Here is a 17,778-nt window from a genome sequence, read left to right on the forward strand (position 1 = left end):
AGGGTGAAAAAAGCTCCATCAGTTTGCCTGACAACTGACTGCTGGACCTCCAGAACCACCTGCTCTTTCATGGCTATCACTTGCCATTTCATTGATAATTACAAGATGACATCTTGCCTTCTGGACTGATTTGAGTTCACAGATAGACACACTGCAGAAAACCTGGCAGAGGAGCTAGTAAGAGTGTCAAAAGTGTGGCAAGTAGAGGACAAAGTGGTGCTGTGTGAGCAACTGTGCCCTGTGGATTTATTTGCTGTTTTGTTGTTAATTTGTGCAATAAAAAGTTTGATTAAATATTAAACAAAAAAATGGCTTTGTAACAGAATAAATGCACAAAATCAGGCAATTATAAGGATTCTCATGAAAACACTGCACGTGAAAGGATTTTTAACAAACAAACCATGAGGTTTTGCAAAGGTGGTAAAATAAAGGCCTATAAAACAATCCTAAATTAAGAGCCGCTCAGGAGTCGAAAGAGCCGGCTCTTCTTTAGGAGCTGAGCCAAAAGAGCCGGCTCTCTGAAAAGAGCCGAACTTCCCATCACTAAGTCTAACAGGTACTCCGCACAATTCACCATGAGGGTCTGGGCGTGGTGATGACGTCCATTTCCTGCGACTGCCGCGAAACTGGGCAAATACAAACACCTGAAGACGGAGAATTCATTCATAGGAGGACAACGACCTTCGTCAACTTCTGTGCAGACCTGGAAATCGTCAAACAAACACAAGGAACCGCACTAGCTACGACCAGATTACAAAGTGTGTTTGTGCGTCACGTCTCGCCCCCTGCTCGAGTTGCCCCAGCACCACCCGTTGCCCAGCTACACGGAGTATTTCTTGACAAGTGAGAACGCATGTCACACGAACTAGCTCCCGATGTTGGCTACATGTCTGAAAGGGAAAATTCAGTCAATGTCAGGACCGGATCCTCCTGACAATCTATAGTGTTTATGTCTGAAACAGGCTTATTATTTGAGATGCACCCGGCTCTTTAGTAGCTACAAAAATCACAGTGAGTGGGGGAATTAAGTTAAAAAACAAAAACATAGTGGATGGGGTATCAAACTAAAAAAAGGGTCTTTCGTGAGGTGTCAGTGAAGGGTGTCAGTTATCCAGGTTTGGCTATCAGAAGGTTGAAGTAGGTCAACTGGACTTAATTCTTGTTGGTGGCAGGTGGGGTCTGTCACTTTTTGCCCGCTTTACCTGCTTGCTTGCTATTGGCATCAATAAGGGGGTATACAGTGGGTTTATTTTAAAACTCCTCTTGTTGTGAACTGCTGCCCACACTGTCTGGGGGCAGCAGAAAAATGAAACTGACAAGAGTAGTGCAGTTGAACCAAAACAGTACATTACTGGAGCGCTTTATGTGTACATCTAGCAAGTTCCAAGCTGTATTTGTCATTCTACCCTGTTTCTCAGGACTGTGAAGAAGGCCGAACAAGAAAAGACACGGAAAAACTGTAAAAGAAGAACGATTGACTCAAAGAGGCAAAGACATAAGAAAGGTAAGTATTCATATGTGTTCTTGTGTACTGTATATGTCCTTATGTATGTGTGATTTTCTTCATATGAGATGTGTAAAGCAGTGGTTGATTTTTATTTAGCAAATTATAAGTTATCTCATTGTTCTTTCAAGGCATGAATTGCATCATTTCTCTTAATTTGAATATTATTAATTGCAGATGCCCAATATATGGCAGCTGAAGGAAATGCAGAAAAAGTAAAAAGACCAAAGAGCAGGAGCAGGCAGTGCAAGTCACAGGTGTATCCAGAGCTGGTGGAAGAAGCACAAAGTGGGGGGACCATCCTCCTGCTCCTGCCACCACACACTTCACATGTCCTTCAGCCTCTAGATGTGAGTTTCTTTGGAACCTTGAAGGCAGATTTCTCTGACTTTACAGAAGACCAGTCTGCAGACAGCACCTCCTTCTCAGTTTTTAGGAAAGAATTTTCAAGGGTCTTAAGAGATTCCTACCAGGGGCTTAAAGATCGACAGGTGGTTTTGGATGGGTTTAGGAGGTGTGTCCTCTGTCCTCTGAACCCAGGAGCCATTATTTCATCACAAGTCCTTTTCATGTGTGATGGAGCGAGACATCCCTGCACCTGCTCCATCAACTCTATTGGCATCTTTTGCGCAGTCTGAAGCTATACAACCATCCCACCTTAGTATTTCTCCAGTTGTCCCACTGAAGAATCCACCTGCTTGGGTAGCACATGTACATAAATGCTATTAAACGTCCCTTTAAATTCCGTAAATTAAAATATCTGTCTACGTTTAGCTGAAACACTCCTCGAGATAACATCACTTGGAGGAACCTTCAGTTCAGAACATGTTATCTCCCTGCTCACACTATGGAGTTTGTAATCATGGTCAGCCTGCTTTTCCAGAGCTCCTCCAGAAGACATCATCTGAACTCTTAATGATGACAAAGTTTTTAAGATTAAGATTAAGGTTTTTAAGAAGTTTGTTTTTTGTCCTTCCGGCTTAAACTAAACCCCTAAAAAGCAAGTGAAAAATGACTGAAGTCGCCCATCAAAAACATGCCCCTTTTGCATATGCAGCTTCTATCCTTTGCCAGGTGTCCTTCAATCCTCCAGCTCAACTTTCAGGAGTTTTGGGGATTTTTTTCACATAGCTACAAAGAAGCAAAAACGGGAAAAGAATATTTTGCGATGTGGATGGTGCAGACAGTCTTACCCTCCTCATGATCCAGAAGGACTTGTGTTGTGGGTTCAATGTGACAACTGCCACAAATTGTCTCACACTATTTGTGTAAGTGCAGAGATGGACCCTGATGAAACTGAATTTTGGTGCTATTGGTGCCTTGATGTTTGAATTATTATTTTTTTAATTAATTCATTTAGTTTTTGTCTGTTCATGTCTCATGAAAAATTCACTTTTGCTTGACTAGATATAATCTTTAGTTACATTAACATTAAAAACTATAATATAGTTTAAATTGCTAATGAGCAGTTGGCTGGATGGTTCAGCCTCACTAAAATGTGTACAGGGTGTATTGACTTTTATGTTTCTCTGTTTCATTTGTCACATTTATTTTGGGTTTTATAGTGTAATGAAAACAGAAAATTGTGTACATATTATGCAATGTTATGTATAGTGTGTTTTTAATTCATGTTGAAAGCAGAAAGGCTCTTTCCAAACTCACGTAGTTACTTAAAAACACCACAGGGGGGCAGGAGTTGGCAAAACATGGACAAAACAAAATGATGTTTGTAAAGGCCGAGACATGAGGACGGAAGGGTTTTAGTTTGACAGGGACATGCTGGAAAATGGGATTGATTGACGGTAACGGCAAAGTAAGTTTAAACGAACAGGGTTTTATTGATTCGATTGCAAATTAAATTGTGCTGGACATTTTCTTCTCTTCAGTCGAACAGGTAAGATGGCATTTTTAATAAGTGTTGATTCACCTGTCTTCAACTGTTCTGTGACAATGTAATGGTCATTTAAACATGTTAAATTTATTCTGGATGCACCAAAAGTAAAACTCCCTGTGAGAAACTGTTGTAACTCTTAGTAATGTGATACACGGATTATTTTCTATACTCGTGTGTACTGTTGGTCAGTTTTGAGGGTCTCAAAGGTGAAACGGTTTACCTGCTGGTTAAAGTTAAAATACGATACCAGTTCTAGTTATGGAAAACGTCCGTCATCCACCCGCAAGCAATCTCTTAGCTAATTGAGCAACTTTGTACATTTACCTTTCATCATTTGAAAGGTCTTAAAATGTTTAATTGCATTGTAATTTACTGTAGTCATCAAGTCTTTACTGCGGGACCAGCATTCAGATATGTGGATATATATATATAGATAGATAGATAAAGCAAAAGAACCATAGGAGAAAAACCATAATAAACGATCTTGTTTTTGTTCTATATAAATGCTGAAATGTGATGCGGGCGAAGTTTTATCCCAGTGCGTGAAGGAAGCAGCATCTCTCTCTGTCTCTGTCTGTGTGTATGTTTGCTGACAGGTATTTCAGGGTCGTGGCTTTCTCCCGACGTCAGTCGTGGTGCCGACAGCAACTGAGGTAGGTGTTGTTTTACTTCTGAAACTTTGGCACAACGTGCAGAGACCAGGGCGCTGCCAGCAGCGATCTCCTGCTCCGCACTTACAGTCCTAGCAAGTGCACAGACTGCATGCAGCGGTCCTCTGCACAGCCTGTGTCGCCCTGCAAACCTGGTAAGGTAAGACTTATTCTTTACACTTGAATAATGCACAATGTGTGTTTTTAATCAGAGAGGAAGAAAATGCAGCAATACCCCAAAATAATTCTAAAAATGAACGATTTGATTGATCTATTGATTGCAACCTGACGCGCTGACATTGTTTGTTCTCCACGTCAGGTCAGATATAGAAAAAATACATTTGAGACGAAAGTACAGGTAAAGGAAATTTGGACAATAGACCAGACATTTTTGGGGGGGATTTTTTTGGTGGAATTTATCACTCAGGATGAGACACTTCTACAATACATTTGATTAATTTGTGTAACCTAAAGAGATTCGGACATGCTCAAAATAAACCAAAGTATTTCCCTTTGCTCTGGGACCACTTATGTTCTCTTCCATAGCTGAAATGCTTATAAGCTGTTTGCAGGTCCACAGTAGGACTACATGCAGAAGCCAAGAAGCTCCCTTAGGAATGCCCTTACCTCAGAGCTGAGTCATGCAAATTATACCTCCCTTCTCCCTCTCCCATCTCCCGTCTTTGAGCTGTTGCAGGCCACAATCATTTATTCTAAAACACAAGTTGCAAAGTGAGTTCTTTCCAGCATAGAGTCTTCAAAATGTCGCCTCCGCATCATATCTGTCAATCTAATTAAACATCCACGAATTCTTGATTAAATTTAACCAGAAAACAAAATTACAACTGCAGTGCATGAGTTCTAAGTTGCAGAATTTTGCTGTACTGTGAGTTTTACACCCTACTGGGAAATTTCTCCCAGACGTAAAATTATAAATTCTAGTACAAGTGATGTAGTAGTGGTAATTTGTGTATGTCTATGGTGATATTTTATAAGATCATATTAATCTACACATACATGCTGGCCGTTTGATGCCTCATGTCTGGTTGTTGTTTTAAGTAATTTAAGTAATTTTAAAGGAAGTAGTAGATGAAATGAACATCTGTGCTTAGCTGTATTTTTTTTTTTTTTAATGGGGTACAATTACACTGTTCGAATATATTTTGTGTTTCCCTGAGGGCTTCTAAAAGAAACGAAGAGACACTTGTATTCGCACACCTAATAAAACAGGTATACCAAGGCTGCATTTGAATCAGTTTGAAACCAGAAAAAAAGATCCTGAAATGAAATTTAACATCCTGGAGGAAAAAAATCCAAACCAGATGAAATCGGCTGATATCATGGTTCAGTGTGATAATACCCAATCTGCCAGCAGCAAACACACTGAAATCCATCTAGTATTTGAAACAATGCGATGTTGATGTGTGGCTACTTAGCAGCAAGCCCAACCATGTTTGATAGACCATGTGTGTGTACTGCATACTACATATTATATATACACTGATTCAAATGTATATTATACACACACACACACACACACACACACACACACACACACACACACACACAGATACATTTACAAATGTATGTGTTTATGTGTGTGTCCGAAGAGGGAGAGATAACTTAATGAAGGTAATTTCACAAACACCTCTGGCAGTCAGTAAGTCTCAGCTCACACATGTGCACCAAATGCTGGTAGCTGTGATGTGGCTTTAACTCTTAAACTTTGTAAGAAGAAGAAGAAAATGGAGGATAAATGGATGGATATGAACGGATGGAAGATGGGGACCGTAAGAGACATTAAGGATGCATTGAAGTGAAAACATTTGAGAGGAAAGAGGTGGAAGTTTTGGAAGAATGAATAATACAGGAACATAGGGTAACATATAAAAGCGGAGATAGAAGCACTCAGGTGGACGACATCTTGTGTAGATGTTGTAATCTGAAAGAGATCAGTGACTGTAAAGTATTGGTAGGTAAGAGTGTAGCCAGACAACACAGGATGGTGGTGTGTAAAATGACTCTGGTGGTGAGGAAGATGAAGAGGACAAAGGCAGAGAAGAGGACGAAGTGGTGGAAAGTGAAAAAGGAAGAATGTTCCAGGGAGTTTTCAGGGAGGAGCTGAGACAGACTCTGGGTGGTCAGGAGGTTCTTCCAAACTACTGGACCACTACAGCTAATGTGATCAGTGGGTAGGAGGGTATTGTGTGTGTCATCTGGAAAGAGGAAAGTGGACAAGGAGACTTGGTGGTGGAACCAGGAAGTTCAGGAGTGTATACAGAGAAAGAGGTTAGCTAAGAAGAAGGGGGACACTGAGAGGACTGAAGAGAGTAGACAGTAGTACAGGGAGATGCAGCGTAAGGTGAAGGTAGAGGTGGCAAAGGCCAAACAAAGAGCATATGAGGACTTGTATACTAGGTTGGACACTAAAGGGGGGAAGGTGGATTTGTACAGGTTGGCCAGACAAAGAGATAGAGATGGGAAGGATGTGCAGCAGCTAAGTGTGATTAAAGATAAGGATAGAAATGTATTGACAGGTGCCAGGAGTGTGATGGGAAGATGGGATGAGAAGGAGAACTTTGAAGAGTTAATGAATGAGGAAGATGAAAGGGAACGAACAGTAGAAGAGGTGACTGGTGTAAAGCAGGAAGTAACAAAGATTAGTAAGAGTGAAGTGAGGAGGACGTTGAAGAAGATGAAGAGTGGAAAGCGGAATGTCCTGATGACAAACCTGTGGAGGTATGGAAGTGTCTAGGAGAGGTGGCAGTAGAGTTTCTGACTAGTTTGTTTAACAAGATCTTGGAGAGTGAGAGGATGCTGAGGACTGGAGGAAAAGTGTACTGGTGCCCATTTTTAAGAACAAGGGAGATGTGCAGAGCTGTGGCAACTACAGAGGAATAAAGCTGATGAGCCAAACAATGAAGTTGTTGGAAAGAGTAGTGGGAGCTCGACTGAGGGCAGAGGTGAACATTTGTGAGCAGCAATATGGCCTTCTTGTTTGCTCTGGTGATGGAAAGGCTGACAGATGAGGTTAGACAGGAATCTCCATGGACTATGATGTTTGCAGATGACATTGTGATTTGTAGTGAGAGCAGGGAGCAGGTGGAGGAAAATCTAGAGAGGTGGAGGTCTGCTCTGGAAAACAGAGGAATGAAGCTTAGCTTAAGCTAAGCTTAAGACAGAATACATGTGTGTGAATTAGAGGGACAAAGGTGTAACGGTGAGGTTACAGGGAGCAGAGGTGAAGAAGGTGCAGGACTTTAAGTAATTAGGGTCAACGGTTCAGAGCAGCGGAGAGTGTGGAAAAAAGGTGAAGAGGTGGGTGCAGCCAGGTTGGAACAGGTGGAGAAAAGTGTCAGGTGTGTTGTGTGATAAAAGAGTATCAGCGAGAATGAAAGGAAAGGTGTTCAAGACGGTGATGAGACCAGAGATGTTGTTCAGCTTAGAGACAGTGGCACTGAAGAAAAGACAGGAGGCAGAGCTGGAGGTAGCAGAGCTTAAGATGTTGAGGTTCTCTTTGGGAGAGACGAGGATGGACAGGATCAGGAATGAGGACATCAGAGGGACAGCTCATGTTAGATGTGTTGGAGATAAAGTCAGAGAGGACAGATTGAGGTGGTTTGGACATGTTCAGAGGAGAAACTGTGAATATATCAGTAGAAGGTCGCTGAGGTTGGAGCTGCCAGGCAGGAGGTCTAGAGGAAGAGCAAAGAGGAGATTTATGGATGTAGTGAGGGAGGACATGAAGTTAGTTGGTGTGAGAGAAGAGGATGCAGAGGATAGAGTTAGATGGAGGCACACGATTCGCTGTGGAGACCCCTGAAAGGGAACAGCCCGAAGGAAAAGAAGAAGAAGAAGAAGAAGATGATAAATAAGACAAAGTGAGATTGACAGAAAAAATAGGGACACTGGACTTGTGAACAAGTTAAACAGTAATGTGAGGAACACAAATTAGGAGAATGAGCAGGATAGACTTTAACCCAAAGACAACTGTTCTTACTTAGTGTCTAAACCTCTTCTTTGGTGAATCTGTAACCTACAGGTAAACACATCCAGACAGCTTCAGACTTGCTCTCAACCACAGGAGGTAAATGATATTCCACCTCTGTCAAATGTTTATACTCACACCTCAGAAATAGTTCAAGGGAGTTCATGAAGCCATTTGCAATGTGTAATTGTCCTGCCATCTTTTTGTACCCAAATCCAGCTTTATTACTTGATTTCATTATAGAGTTGCTGGAATGACTGAAAAAGCACTTAAAACCTTATGTTATGTAGTTTAACTGTCACGCATATTCCATTGAGTTCAAAGTTGTTTATTGCTGAGTATTTCAGGGTGTAGGTTCATGCTTTCTATGATTTATTTCTTTTTGAATACGAGGGACGTCCTCTACAGTATGTGTGATACTCTGAAATGCTTGAGTAAGTTTTACAGTAAATACTGTTAAAATCTGGGGATGTCTTGCAGGTGGACATGATACTAGTGCTTTCTTTTTATTTTAACCAAATGTACCACCTGTACACAACTAAGAACTAACATTAGAACCAGGATGCTTTGGCACTGAAGCCTGAGCCGACAGCCCCTCATGGCTGAATGAACACTAAATATTATACTGGCATTGACACTTCATGCATCTCCACGCCTATAGGGCCACATTGTGTTCTTCATGTTTGACAGGTATTAAATGTGAACTTTTTGTGGTGCACTGAATTTGGTTGAATGGATTTTTGTCTTTATTTTTTTTTCTTTGCATACATCTTTTATTTTACTTTTTAAAGGACAAATAGTAAGATATCTCACCTTTCAACTGAATTATTTGAGCCGTTGTCTGGTACTGTAACTAAGTGTCCTTCATTTGAAATAATCAAACGTTGTGCTGCCTGCCTCAGGAAAAAAGCTGGAATTAGCTGGGTCCCGATGCTGATGTTATTTTCCGACTTAATTCAATTGGTTGGATTGTGTCTGTTTAATGTGATTGGGAAAATGGATGCCCTTGGACTATAAAAGGCAGCCAGTACAAGCATTACATAGTGACTGTGTAAAAGGGAAATTGTCCTCTAATGCTGTCTGGGCTCCTCTGGACTTTGAGTATGTTGTTTGCCGGTGGTATTTTATGTTTCGACCGTTCAGTAAATGGGATGCTCTGTTTATATTCTATAATAAAATGGATTCCATGATGGCACTCTAGAGAAATGTGATCATGGGAAACAGCTGGGGTCAAACCAACAGGGAAAGGGGAGGGAGGTTGACTTGAGCTGAACAGGAAGAAGAAACCTCAAGGGACAGCGTACGGGTTCAGTTGTCTTGATGGTGAACTTGTTCGCTTGTTTTGTTGGGAATATTTCCTCCTCATCAGTGCTGACCTCTTCTGTACTCTCTTGTCCTGTCAGTGCTATTGGGAATGTGTACAAACTTGTCTATTCCATTATCAAAATATAGAAAATGCTAACACATGGACTTGCACATGGAATCTGTTTCTACGACCAGTTTGCAGCATCCCTACTGAGCATCTCCTTGTCTTATGAGAATGACTACTGTTTGTTTTTAATCCAGAAAAGGAAACGCCACATTCCCAAAGGACGGGAAACAAATACATGCTTTTTTTTCTTTCACTGAGTATTCAGTGAGAATCAGCCTCCAAGCCTGTGGAGCCTTGTAGAAACTTTACAAGAGAAGCTGCTCACAGTGTCAGGGGGAAAAGCCTTAACACTTTAAAATGACAAGCAGCTTTTAAGTAGTCTGTGTTGCCAAGTTGTTACATGGCTCATCTGGCTGAAAGATGCACAGAAGGATCACGGTATAGAGAGTTACAGACAGACAGGGTGTGGCCATCTCAGGCTTCATTGGTTTGCTCTTGCAGCATAAGCGTCTCAATCAGCCCACATCGTTAAGGCTTCATGGCACATTTTTATGACAATCATATGGCAGGCACTGGTAGACCTTCTTCCCTATGTGATAACCCGTTTATATTAGAAATGGACTAGTTGGTACAGTGAGGGTGACTGCAGACAGCCATGAGAAATGAAAAGAGAAAATGGTGTGTAACTTCACTCACATTACTCCCATTTACTAGTTTGTGAAGTTTCAACCCGTCCATACACAAGGTACTTAAAGTGACAAAATGCGTTTTAGTTTCTGTGGCTGTATTTCAGTGTTCACCAGCTCAGAACTTTAGGGTTTGATTTGCAACATTAACATAATGTGACTGCAGCATAACACAATGAAAGAGTGATAATGCCAATGTATCTGTTAGAGTGCGCACGTATACTACTGAACGAGTGCGCTTGAAACATTAACCATGAGTTACTGCTTTTACAATGTGGTGATGCAGAAACAGCTGCAGAACACACACAGACACACACACACACACACACACACACACACAGTTGCTGTAATGTCGTATGGAGTTGACTGATCTCTATTCCTGCATAAATAGGAAACTGTGTTTCCAAAAAAAAAAAAAGATTTCTGTCAGGTTATTAGTTTAATGGAAGTTTTAGTTTTTTCAATGAACTCTTTCTAGTTCCACATGGGTGCCACATTAAAGAAAAAGCCAGGGTTTCCTCTGGGTACTCTGGTTTCCTCCTACAGTCCAAACACATGCATGTTAAGTTAACCGGCGACTCTAAATTCCCCGTAGGTGTGAGTGTGATTGGTTGTCTGTCAGTGTATGACTCTCTGTGTTGGCCCTGAGATAGATTGGCGACCTGTCCAGGGTGAACCCCGCCTGTCACCCAGTGACAGATGGGAGAGGCTCTAGCCCCCCGCGACCCTGAACAGGATAAGCGATTACAGACATTGGGTGGATGGATGATGGTGGTGGAGAGCTTTGTCTAAAATGTTGGTCCAAAACTATCCCATAGATGTTTAACTGGTTTGAGATCTGGTGGTCACATCTTTTGTCTATATGACTGACTAAAGAAAACATCAGAGTTTTATTTGTATTTCTCAGCTCTAATGTACTTTCCGTTTTGAAGGACTTGTTGCCGTTCTGTTACCTACCATAGGTTTTGGCTTTGAGAAAAGGGATTTCAGTTGAATGCCATACGCAAGCAGAGGCGAAGTAGAAATCACGGTGAATCATTGTGAAACAGGCTGGCACTGGCATCGCGTATGAGGATGGAGACTACCCCTTCCCCTTCGGCGTTCTAGTCCTGTTACTGTATATAAGCTCAGTGGTGGGTCGTACACTGACGTCATGCATTCCCCTAAATGACCTCTATTCTCCATTACCTTAAAGTAGAAATAGTGTTAGGCACTAGAATGAGTCCATATACTGTATGACTCCTCTAATGTACGTCATAACTTACTCAGAGATTGGATTGATATGATTGAAAGATTGTGTGTGTGCGCGTGCGTGAGTGCTCAACATCATGGGAATCTCTGTGACATCACTTAATGTGATTAAGCTACTGCCACCGCTTCTTTGCCCAACAAGGCTTTTGGTATCCTGTCATTTACAATGACATGTAACGATACACATACAATGACTGAACGCAAACACTCAGACACACACACATGCTAATTTACTGTCGTAACACACCCTCCACGTATGTGCATGTGGCTACGTGTACAATACATAAAAGACACAATGACACGAACAAGTAAACAATGATAGTTCCTGACAACATGTAGCCACTCAAATTCAGCAGAGAACTCAAAGAGAATACCAATTATTTTCCTATTGATCTAGAACATTGTCCATATCTCAAATTATGAGACTGTCAACATTTCAAGAGAACTTAAACAGTCTATAATATATTTGTGTTTTTACTGTTACTTTTGAATGAAAATGGCCAGAAATATTTGGGATCTTTGTGGCGTGTGTGAGATAACATTAGATCTGATGTGAAAGTGTCGGTCAGCAAAATGGCAATATAAATGTGTCTACTGTCAGATTTAGCTATTTGACTTCCCCTTTAATATCTTTATTATTGTGTACAATAAGATAGTTTAGATATTTAGAATTTTAGAAGAAATGATTTTGCGATGAATATTTATTAGGAATGACATTTCCCAAAAATCTCCCAACTGGGTATTTAATCCAGTAACATTTCCAAAAATCGAATATATCACGATACATAGATTAACATCTTGAAAAATCCTCATTACATATGGGACGACTGACCCTGAATTAAAGTAGCGTAATATGACCATACGCAATAGTAGCTTCATTATTCTTCTACTGCATGAGAGCTGAATTGTTTATGCTTCCCCCCTTGTGCTGACCTCTTGAAAAAAAAATACAAAAATTTGTCCATGGATTTGAGTGTTTGAACTGCTTAATTTATTTTGAACCTTGGTTGGGAGTTCTATACCTCATTTTTGTCTTCTTTAAGGGCAACATTGACCTCTTCTCCATCCATCAATCTATTAGCTATACCGGCTTATCCTGTAGACGTTTGCTGGGGGGCTGGAACTGATCTAAGTGGACACTGGGCTAGAATACAACCTGGGCAGGTCAACAGTCTATCACACGGCTTTGACCTCTTCTCTGCAGTGCTGTTCTGCCTTCAGAAACAGATAGAACATTGTCATTTGAGGAAATGCAGCATACTTGGAAATCTCCTCAGTGTCCATGGCACATGTTTGAGAAACACAGCCGTTAACTAATTACTGTCTCATATTTTCACAAAAGATTATAAATGATAAACAAACAAGAGAAGAAAACTAATTATGAGTAATTATAGTAATATATATATCAATACTACCATTTTAAAGCTTGTGTTCTCTACTTTTCTCTGTCGATAGATGTACGGCAGTCATTTAGTCTGCCAGTGTATTTCACTAACTTTTTATTCTAAAGGGAGGCAGTTTTTAATTCGACAGACTTTCTCCACATTTTAGGATATACAGTACTTGTCTGAATTTATCTTTACATATAGCCCTGTCATTATTTTTATTTAGCGACTTTGTGTTTATGCGTGTGTGTATATTGCCTAAGTGACAGGTCAGTGTTTTATTTTGTTACAAATTATTTGCAAAAGTAATGAGCTGTGGTACATGGGTGATATCAGAACTTATTCCCATGATCAAGTATTGCAGTACTTGCCAAGCATTCTGTTTAATGTCTTGTGGCTCTATCTTGACTGGCAGCAGTGATACAGAAAGAGTCTCATTCTCGGTGTCGGCCGATTTCAACAGCCATGGGTGTTTACACCATCTAATCACCTATTAGACTGGTAATGAATGGGGAATGGCTACAGAACGGCCTCACTGTGAATATAAATGTTTGTTTAGCACCACTTGTGCAGCCCCGCATTAAAAAATCGAGAGTATGTCAAATGTTTGTGCTTTGTTTATCTTTTTTTTTTTTAACAAATGGTGAATGTATTTCAATAAGAAAACAGTTGATGGTTGCCAAACATGTTGACTCAAAACTGATATTTCCCAAACTGAGTTGTTGCAGTGCAGTGTGCCAACCTGTTTTGCACTTCCAAGTTTTACAACTTTGAGGTTCCTGGGATTGCACAAGTAGCTTTCCATTAAAAAGGGGCCAATTCTTTGCCTGTTTCCTTTTTTGTTTAACAGGGAATTACCTGGCTTTCAGTAGTAGTGGAGCAACATTTCAAACAATTAACATATTCTCATCATATAGAGTGAATAAGCTACCTATTGTTCATGTTTGCAGTGTCATAGAGAGGGGACTGCTTTTTGTGTGTAGCCTTCAACTATGTCAAGTTATGTCTTGCACTGAGTGTACTGGTGGTGGAAATGAGTAATCTTGGTTTGTGTGTATTGCACAAAACATACACTCTACCGCTACATGAGATAAACGACTCAAGGTTTCACAATTCTTAGCTTTGGCATTCAATTGGCATTCATTTTGCCACTAAATTCGATCGATCTTCTGTTGTCTTGTGTGTTTCAGGTTACATCCGAAAGAAGAAAGTGTGTGTGTGTGAGTGGCAAACTGTGCAAGTATACCGTATGTGTCACCATGAAGCACCAGTCCATCTCCCGTTGGCTGAGCCAGCTGGGACTACCGGAGTACTGCACAGTTTTGGAGCAGGAATATGATGGTGTTGAGGTAAGACCACTACATGTACACGGGCCTTTCATGAAAGAATTTTAGACAGCAGTGTAACAAATGGACATGCAGGAACAATTTCCCTAAATCTGAGACACTAAGTACCCTTTGTTTTTCCCAAACTTAAATCCCTTTTACATAATTACCTACATCATACAACACTATCCATCAATTCCATATAAAATGTGACTATAAAAGACCGGAAGTATCTGCGCTGTTATTTATACTCAATTGTTGACTAAGATTTAGTGGGAAATGTGCTTTTCATGCAGGAAAAAAACAGCTTAGTCTTGCAAAATTTGTTGCTTGGCACAAGAATTGTAATGTAAATGATTCCATTGGTTCACATACTCGTGGAAAATGTAAAAAAACTCCAAGATTTGGTAACTCGTTGAGCCGAAGCAATAACCCTAAACAAGAACGTCCAGTAGTTGTGGATGAGACGTGCACAATGTTCAGGAGAAAATGTGGCATGTTCATCCTTACAGAAGAAGATTGGCCATATTCTTAGGTCGTCTGGTGTGAGCGGTTCTCTCGAGGTCATTCCACAGAATCTCTCTTGGGTTAAGGTCTGGACTTGAGTGGCCCTCTCAAGTCCAGACCTTAACCCAACCCTTTTTGGACGAGCAGCATCTTTTGTGTTGCTCTGGCATTCTGCCTGTGGACACCGTGCAGCCATCACTATAACTTGTGAACAGTAGACTCGTAAACACAGACGTTATCATCTCTAGTGATTCCCGCAGGCTGTTACTTAGGTTCTTTTTAAAATATCATTAGGAGTTCTGCATTGGGCCATTAGAATGATCTTAACTAGGCATCCACTTTTATAGAGAGCATCCACAGTATTAAATTGTCTTGGATTGACGAACAAATAAATTCTTTGACATTAGTTTATCTTCATACAAATTTAATCTTTTTTTTTTTTTTTTAAGAAAGTATTTTTAGGTGAAGTCAAAGCCAACAAAATATTAATTCAAATAAATTCTTTGTTCATCATTTTACTCAAATTAAGAACCATCTTATTAATTTATTGTACTGTAAATTGATAAAACATTGTAAAACATTCCAGAGAGCTTGCTTTTCACATGTCTTTCCCTTTTAGATTTTCTGAGAATGTAGACAGGTGAGAGGTGGAAAAACTGGTTTAGATGAAGATGATACTAACTGAATTTTAAATTTTGAACTGAGTGCCATATATTTACCTCCAAACAAAACAAGACCTATTTACCAAGATCTCAAAAACAAAAAACAAAAAAAGACAATCATTCATGGATTATTAATGGAAAATTACCCCAAACAGCTTGGACAGTGTTAAGGGGAAAGTCATTGTCACAGTGAAAACAAACTAACATTAAATGTTTCCAGTCAGAAAACCAAATAAAAGAAAATACCAAATATCAGCCAATAAGATAATGAATTCTATTACCAAAAGTATATCAGTGTAATGGTGTATATGAGGACCTGATGGCTCCATGGTTGGACCCCCAGGTTGGGATGCAGAAGGCTGCAGGATCGAATCCCATCCCACCAGGTGTGGCCCCAGACGGCCATCAAGGGATACCTTGGTGTTGCAGGAAGGGAATCCGAACAACACTCATGCCAAATCGCGTGCAGAACACATTCCGCTGTGGCGACCCCTGAAGGGACATCTCTTTGACACTAGTGTAAAAGTCTAGCAAGGAGACAGACGAGTAGAAAACCAGATAAAACAGCAAATTAAATTTGTGCGTGAAGCTGATGACTGGAACTACTGCCAGTTTTTTTTCTTTTTACACGTCTCTGCACAGATTCTTGGGCAGATCAAAAATACCTCAATCATGAGGTATACTCAACACTCCCTGACCATCATCCATGCATATAGTGAGCTCTGCACAGTGTTGCTAACCTTGCTCTGGATAATGCAACAACAACAAAATGTGGCTGAGTGCCCCTTAGTTATACAGGCTGCTTGTTAACACAACACTGACTGTGGTAAAACCAACGTAGCCGGCAGCTACATGCACATCCAAAGAGCACCTCCTAAGTCTCGTATTATCTTCAATAGAGATGCATTTGTGTGTGTGTTTAACTCTCACTTTGACAATTTTAAGATAAGTGTAGGAACCACTGAACTAATTTTGTGCTTCTTATGTTCAATAGTCAACTTTGTATGAAAAGACAAAATTTCCCAGCAGTGATTATACTCAAAACCACACTGGATGTACAGCTTTTGGTTTAGGGGATAATGCTCTCTTTTACAGCCCCACCTTATAATTTAGTTTACACTGTAGGCAAAGGAGTCAAGAGTACGACTTTGCTTTTTCTGTCATGTAGTGTAATGACGAATACTAAAATCGTGACATTGAGAAGGACGCCAAAGAACAGTAGCTTATTTTAATACCGGATATATTGCTTTAGAAATTCCACAATACAGCCTCATAGTGGGGTGTTAAATGTCCAAAACTGTTTCTGCGTCTCTTCTGTCTTGTTCATTCACTTGCACCTTCACCGTTGCAACAACATTCACACGGTGCAAAACCAACATTCACAAGTGCTGTATCAACTCTTCACTGGACTGGTATCTGGAAAATAAAGGAAAAAAAGAAAACATGTCAAGTTGCCGTTGGACACGATGGAGACAAGAATGATAGTGATTGGGGGAATAGATTTAGAGAGATTAGGCTTGTGATGTGATGTGTCTTAAACACAGACACACACACACACACTAACACACACAGGGCATGTGTGTTAGGCTTGTTAACATCAACAGAAATATTGTAGCTGCTTCTTTAACCTACTACTGCTATTTCTGAGGTGTCTATAACTATAACTGTGTGTGTGTGTGTATATGCACATGCAAGTGTTGTGGTTTTCAGACTTGTTTGTTTTTATGTGTGTGCATTTGTCACCATTGCTTTTCTTCAGATTTTCTGTGTGTGCACACATGTATGTATTTGAGTGGGGGATTTTGCGTTTGTGCGTGCACTTGGCTACTTTGGTATGCAGGTATGTGTGTGTGGTTGAGGCTGTATGTAACTTCTGCCTTGCTGTATGTGACTGTAATTAGACTGTGCACTGTTTCTGTGTGTTTTGATGTTGTAGCTCACTGTGTGATTGTCTCGTCTAAATAGGGCCGTGTTTGTGATGAACTAGGAGAATGGTCGTATTGTTGAGAAACCAAAACAACAAGGCCTTGGTTTGAGCTGGGAGTGCTCTGTGATGACAATGTGTGTCATTTACACGTTGAGTTCTGGTTCAAAGACTTAGTGGCTCCCTCTTAGTGGGTTATTTCAAGGGTCATTTACCTTAATGCACAGTGTGAGATGAAGTGAGGCAGGGTGTGTTTGTTCGTGTGTTCAAGGCCATATGTAATGACAGGAGCAAGGTGAGGGGAGGAGACGGCACACTTCTGGAAGTTATGTTACCATCATTGGTCTCATAGTCTCAGAGAGTGTGTGTGTGTGTGTTCCTCCCTTGTAAGTTGGCTTACATTAAAGCATCTTTCAAATGGCTAAAAATATAAATGCACCTGGCAAGCAAATGATGGGTTATGCTTGAATACAGCAGTTTGTTCAATCGTGTTGAATATCAAATCTGAAAAGCCAGCTCCTATGGTCAAGGGAAACACATTTTATTGTCAGACAGCCCTCCAGAAAGTGATGCCCCTGATTGTTCCTGTGAGAAGTCACACAAAATGGTCAAGAATGGAAGAGACACATA

General features: G+C 40.5%; 1 protein-coding gene and 1 long non-coding RNA gene across 2 annotated transcripts in view; both read left to right on the top strand.

Annotated features, from left to right (window-relative positions):
• The first annotated feature begins 589 nt into the window (after nucleotides 1-589).
• Nucleotides 590-1,829, top strand: LOC137131516 (uncharacterized). Its single transcript, XR_010915003.1, has 3 exons — nucleotides 590-843; nucleotides 1,419-1,504; nucleotides 1,682-1,829. It is a non-coding gene; the product is annotated as an uncharacterized lncRNA (long non-coding RNA).
• A 12,145-nt stretch (nucleotides 1,830-13,974) lies between these two features.
• Nucleotides 13,975-17,778, top strand: part of bcar3 (BCAR3 adaptor protein, NSP family member) — a 52,591-nt gene continuing 48,787 nt past the window's right edge. The window contains exon 1 of the mRNA XM_067512889.1: nucleotides 13,975-14,079. Within this exon, the coding sequence (XP_067368990.1) occupies nucleotides 13,990-14,079 (90 nt within the window). The 5' untranslated portion in view covers nucleotides 13,975-13,989. The remainder of the gene's footprint in view (nucleotides 14,080-17,778) is intronic.

This window comes from Channa argus, chromosome 8 (genome assembly GCF_033026475.1).
Source record: "Channa argus isolate prfri chromosome 8, Channa argus male v1.0, whole genome shotgun sequence".
NCBI classification, from domain to species: domain Eukaryota; kingdom Metazoa; phylum Chordata; class Actinopteri; order Anabantiformes; family Channidae; genus Channa; species Channa argus.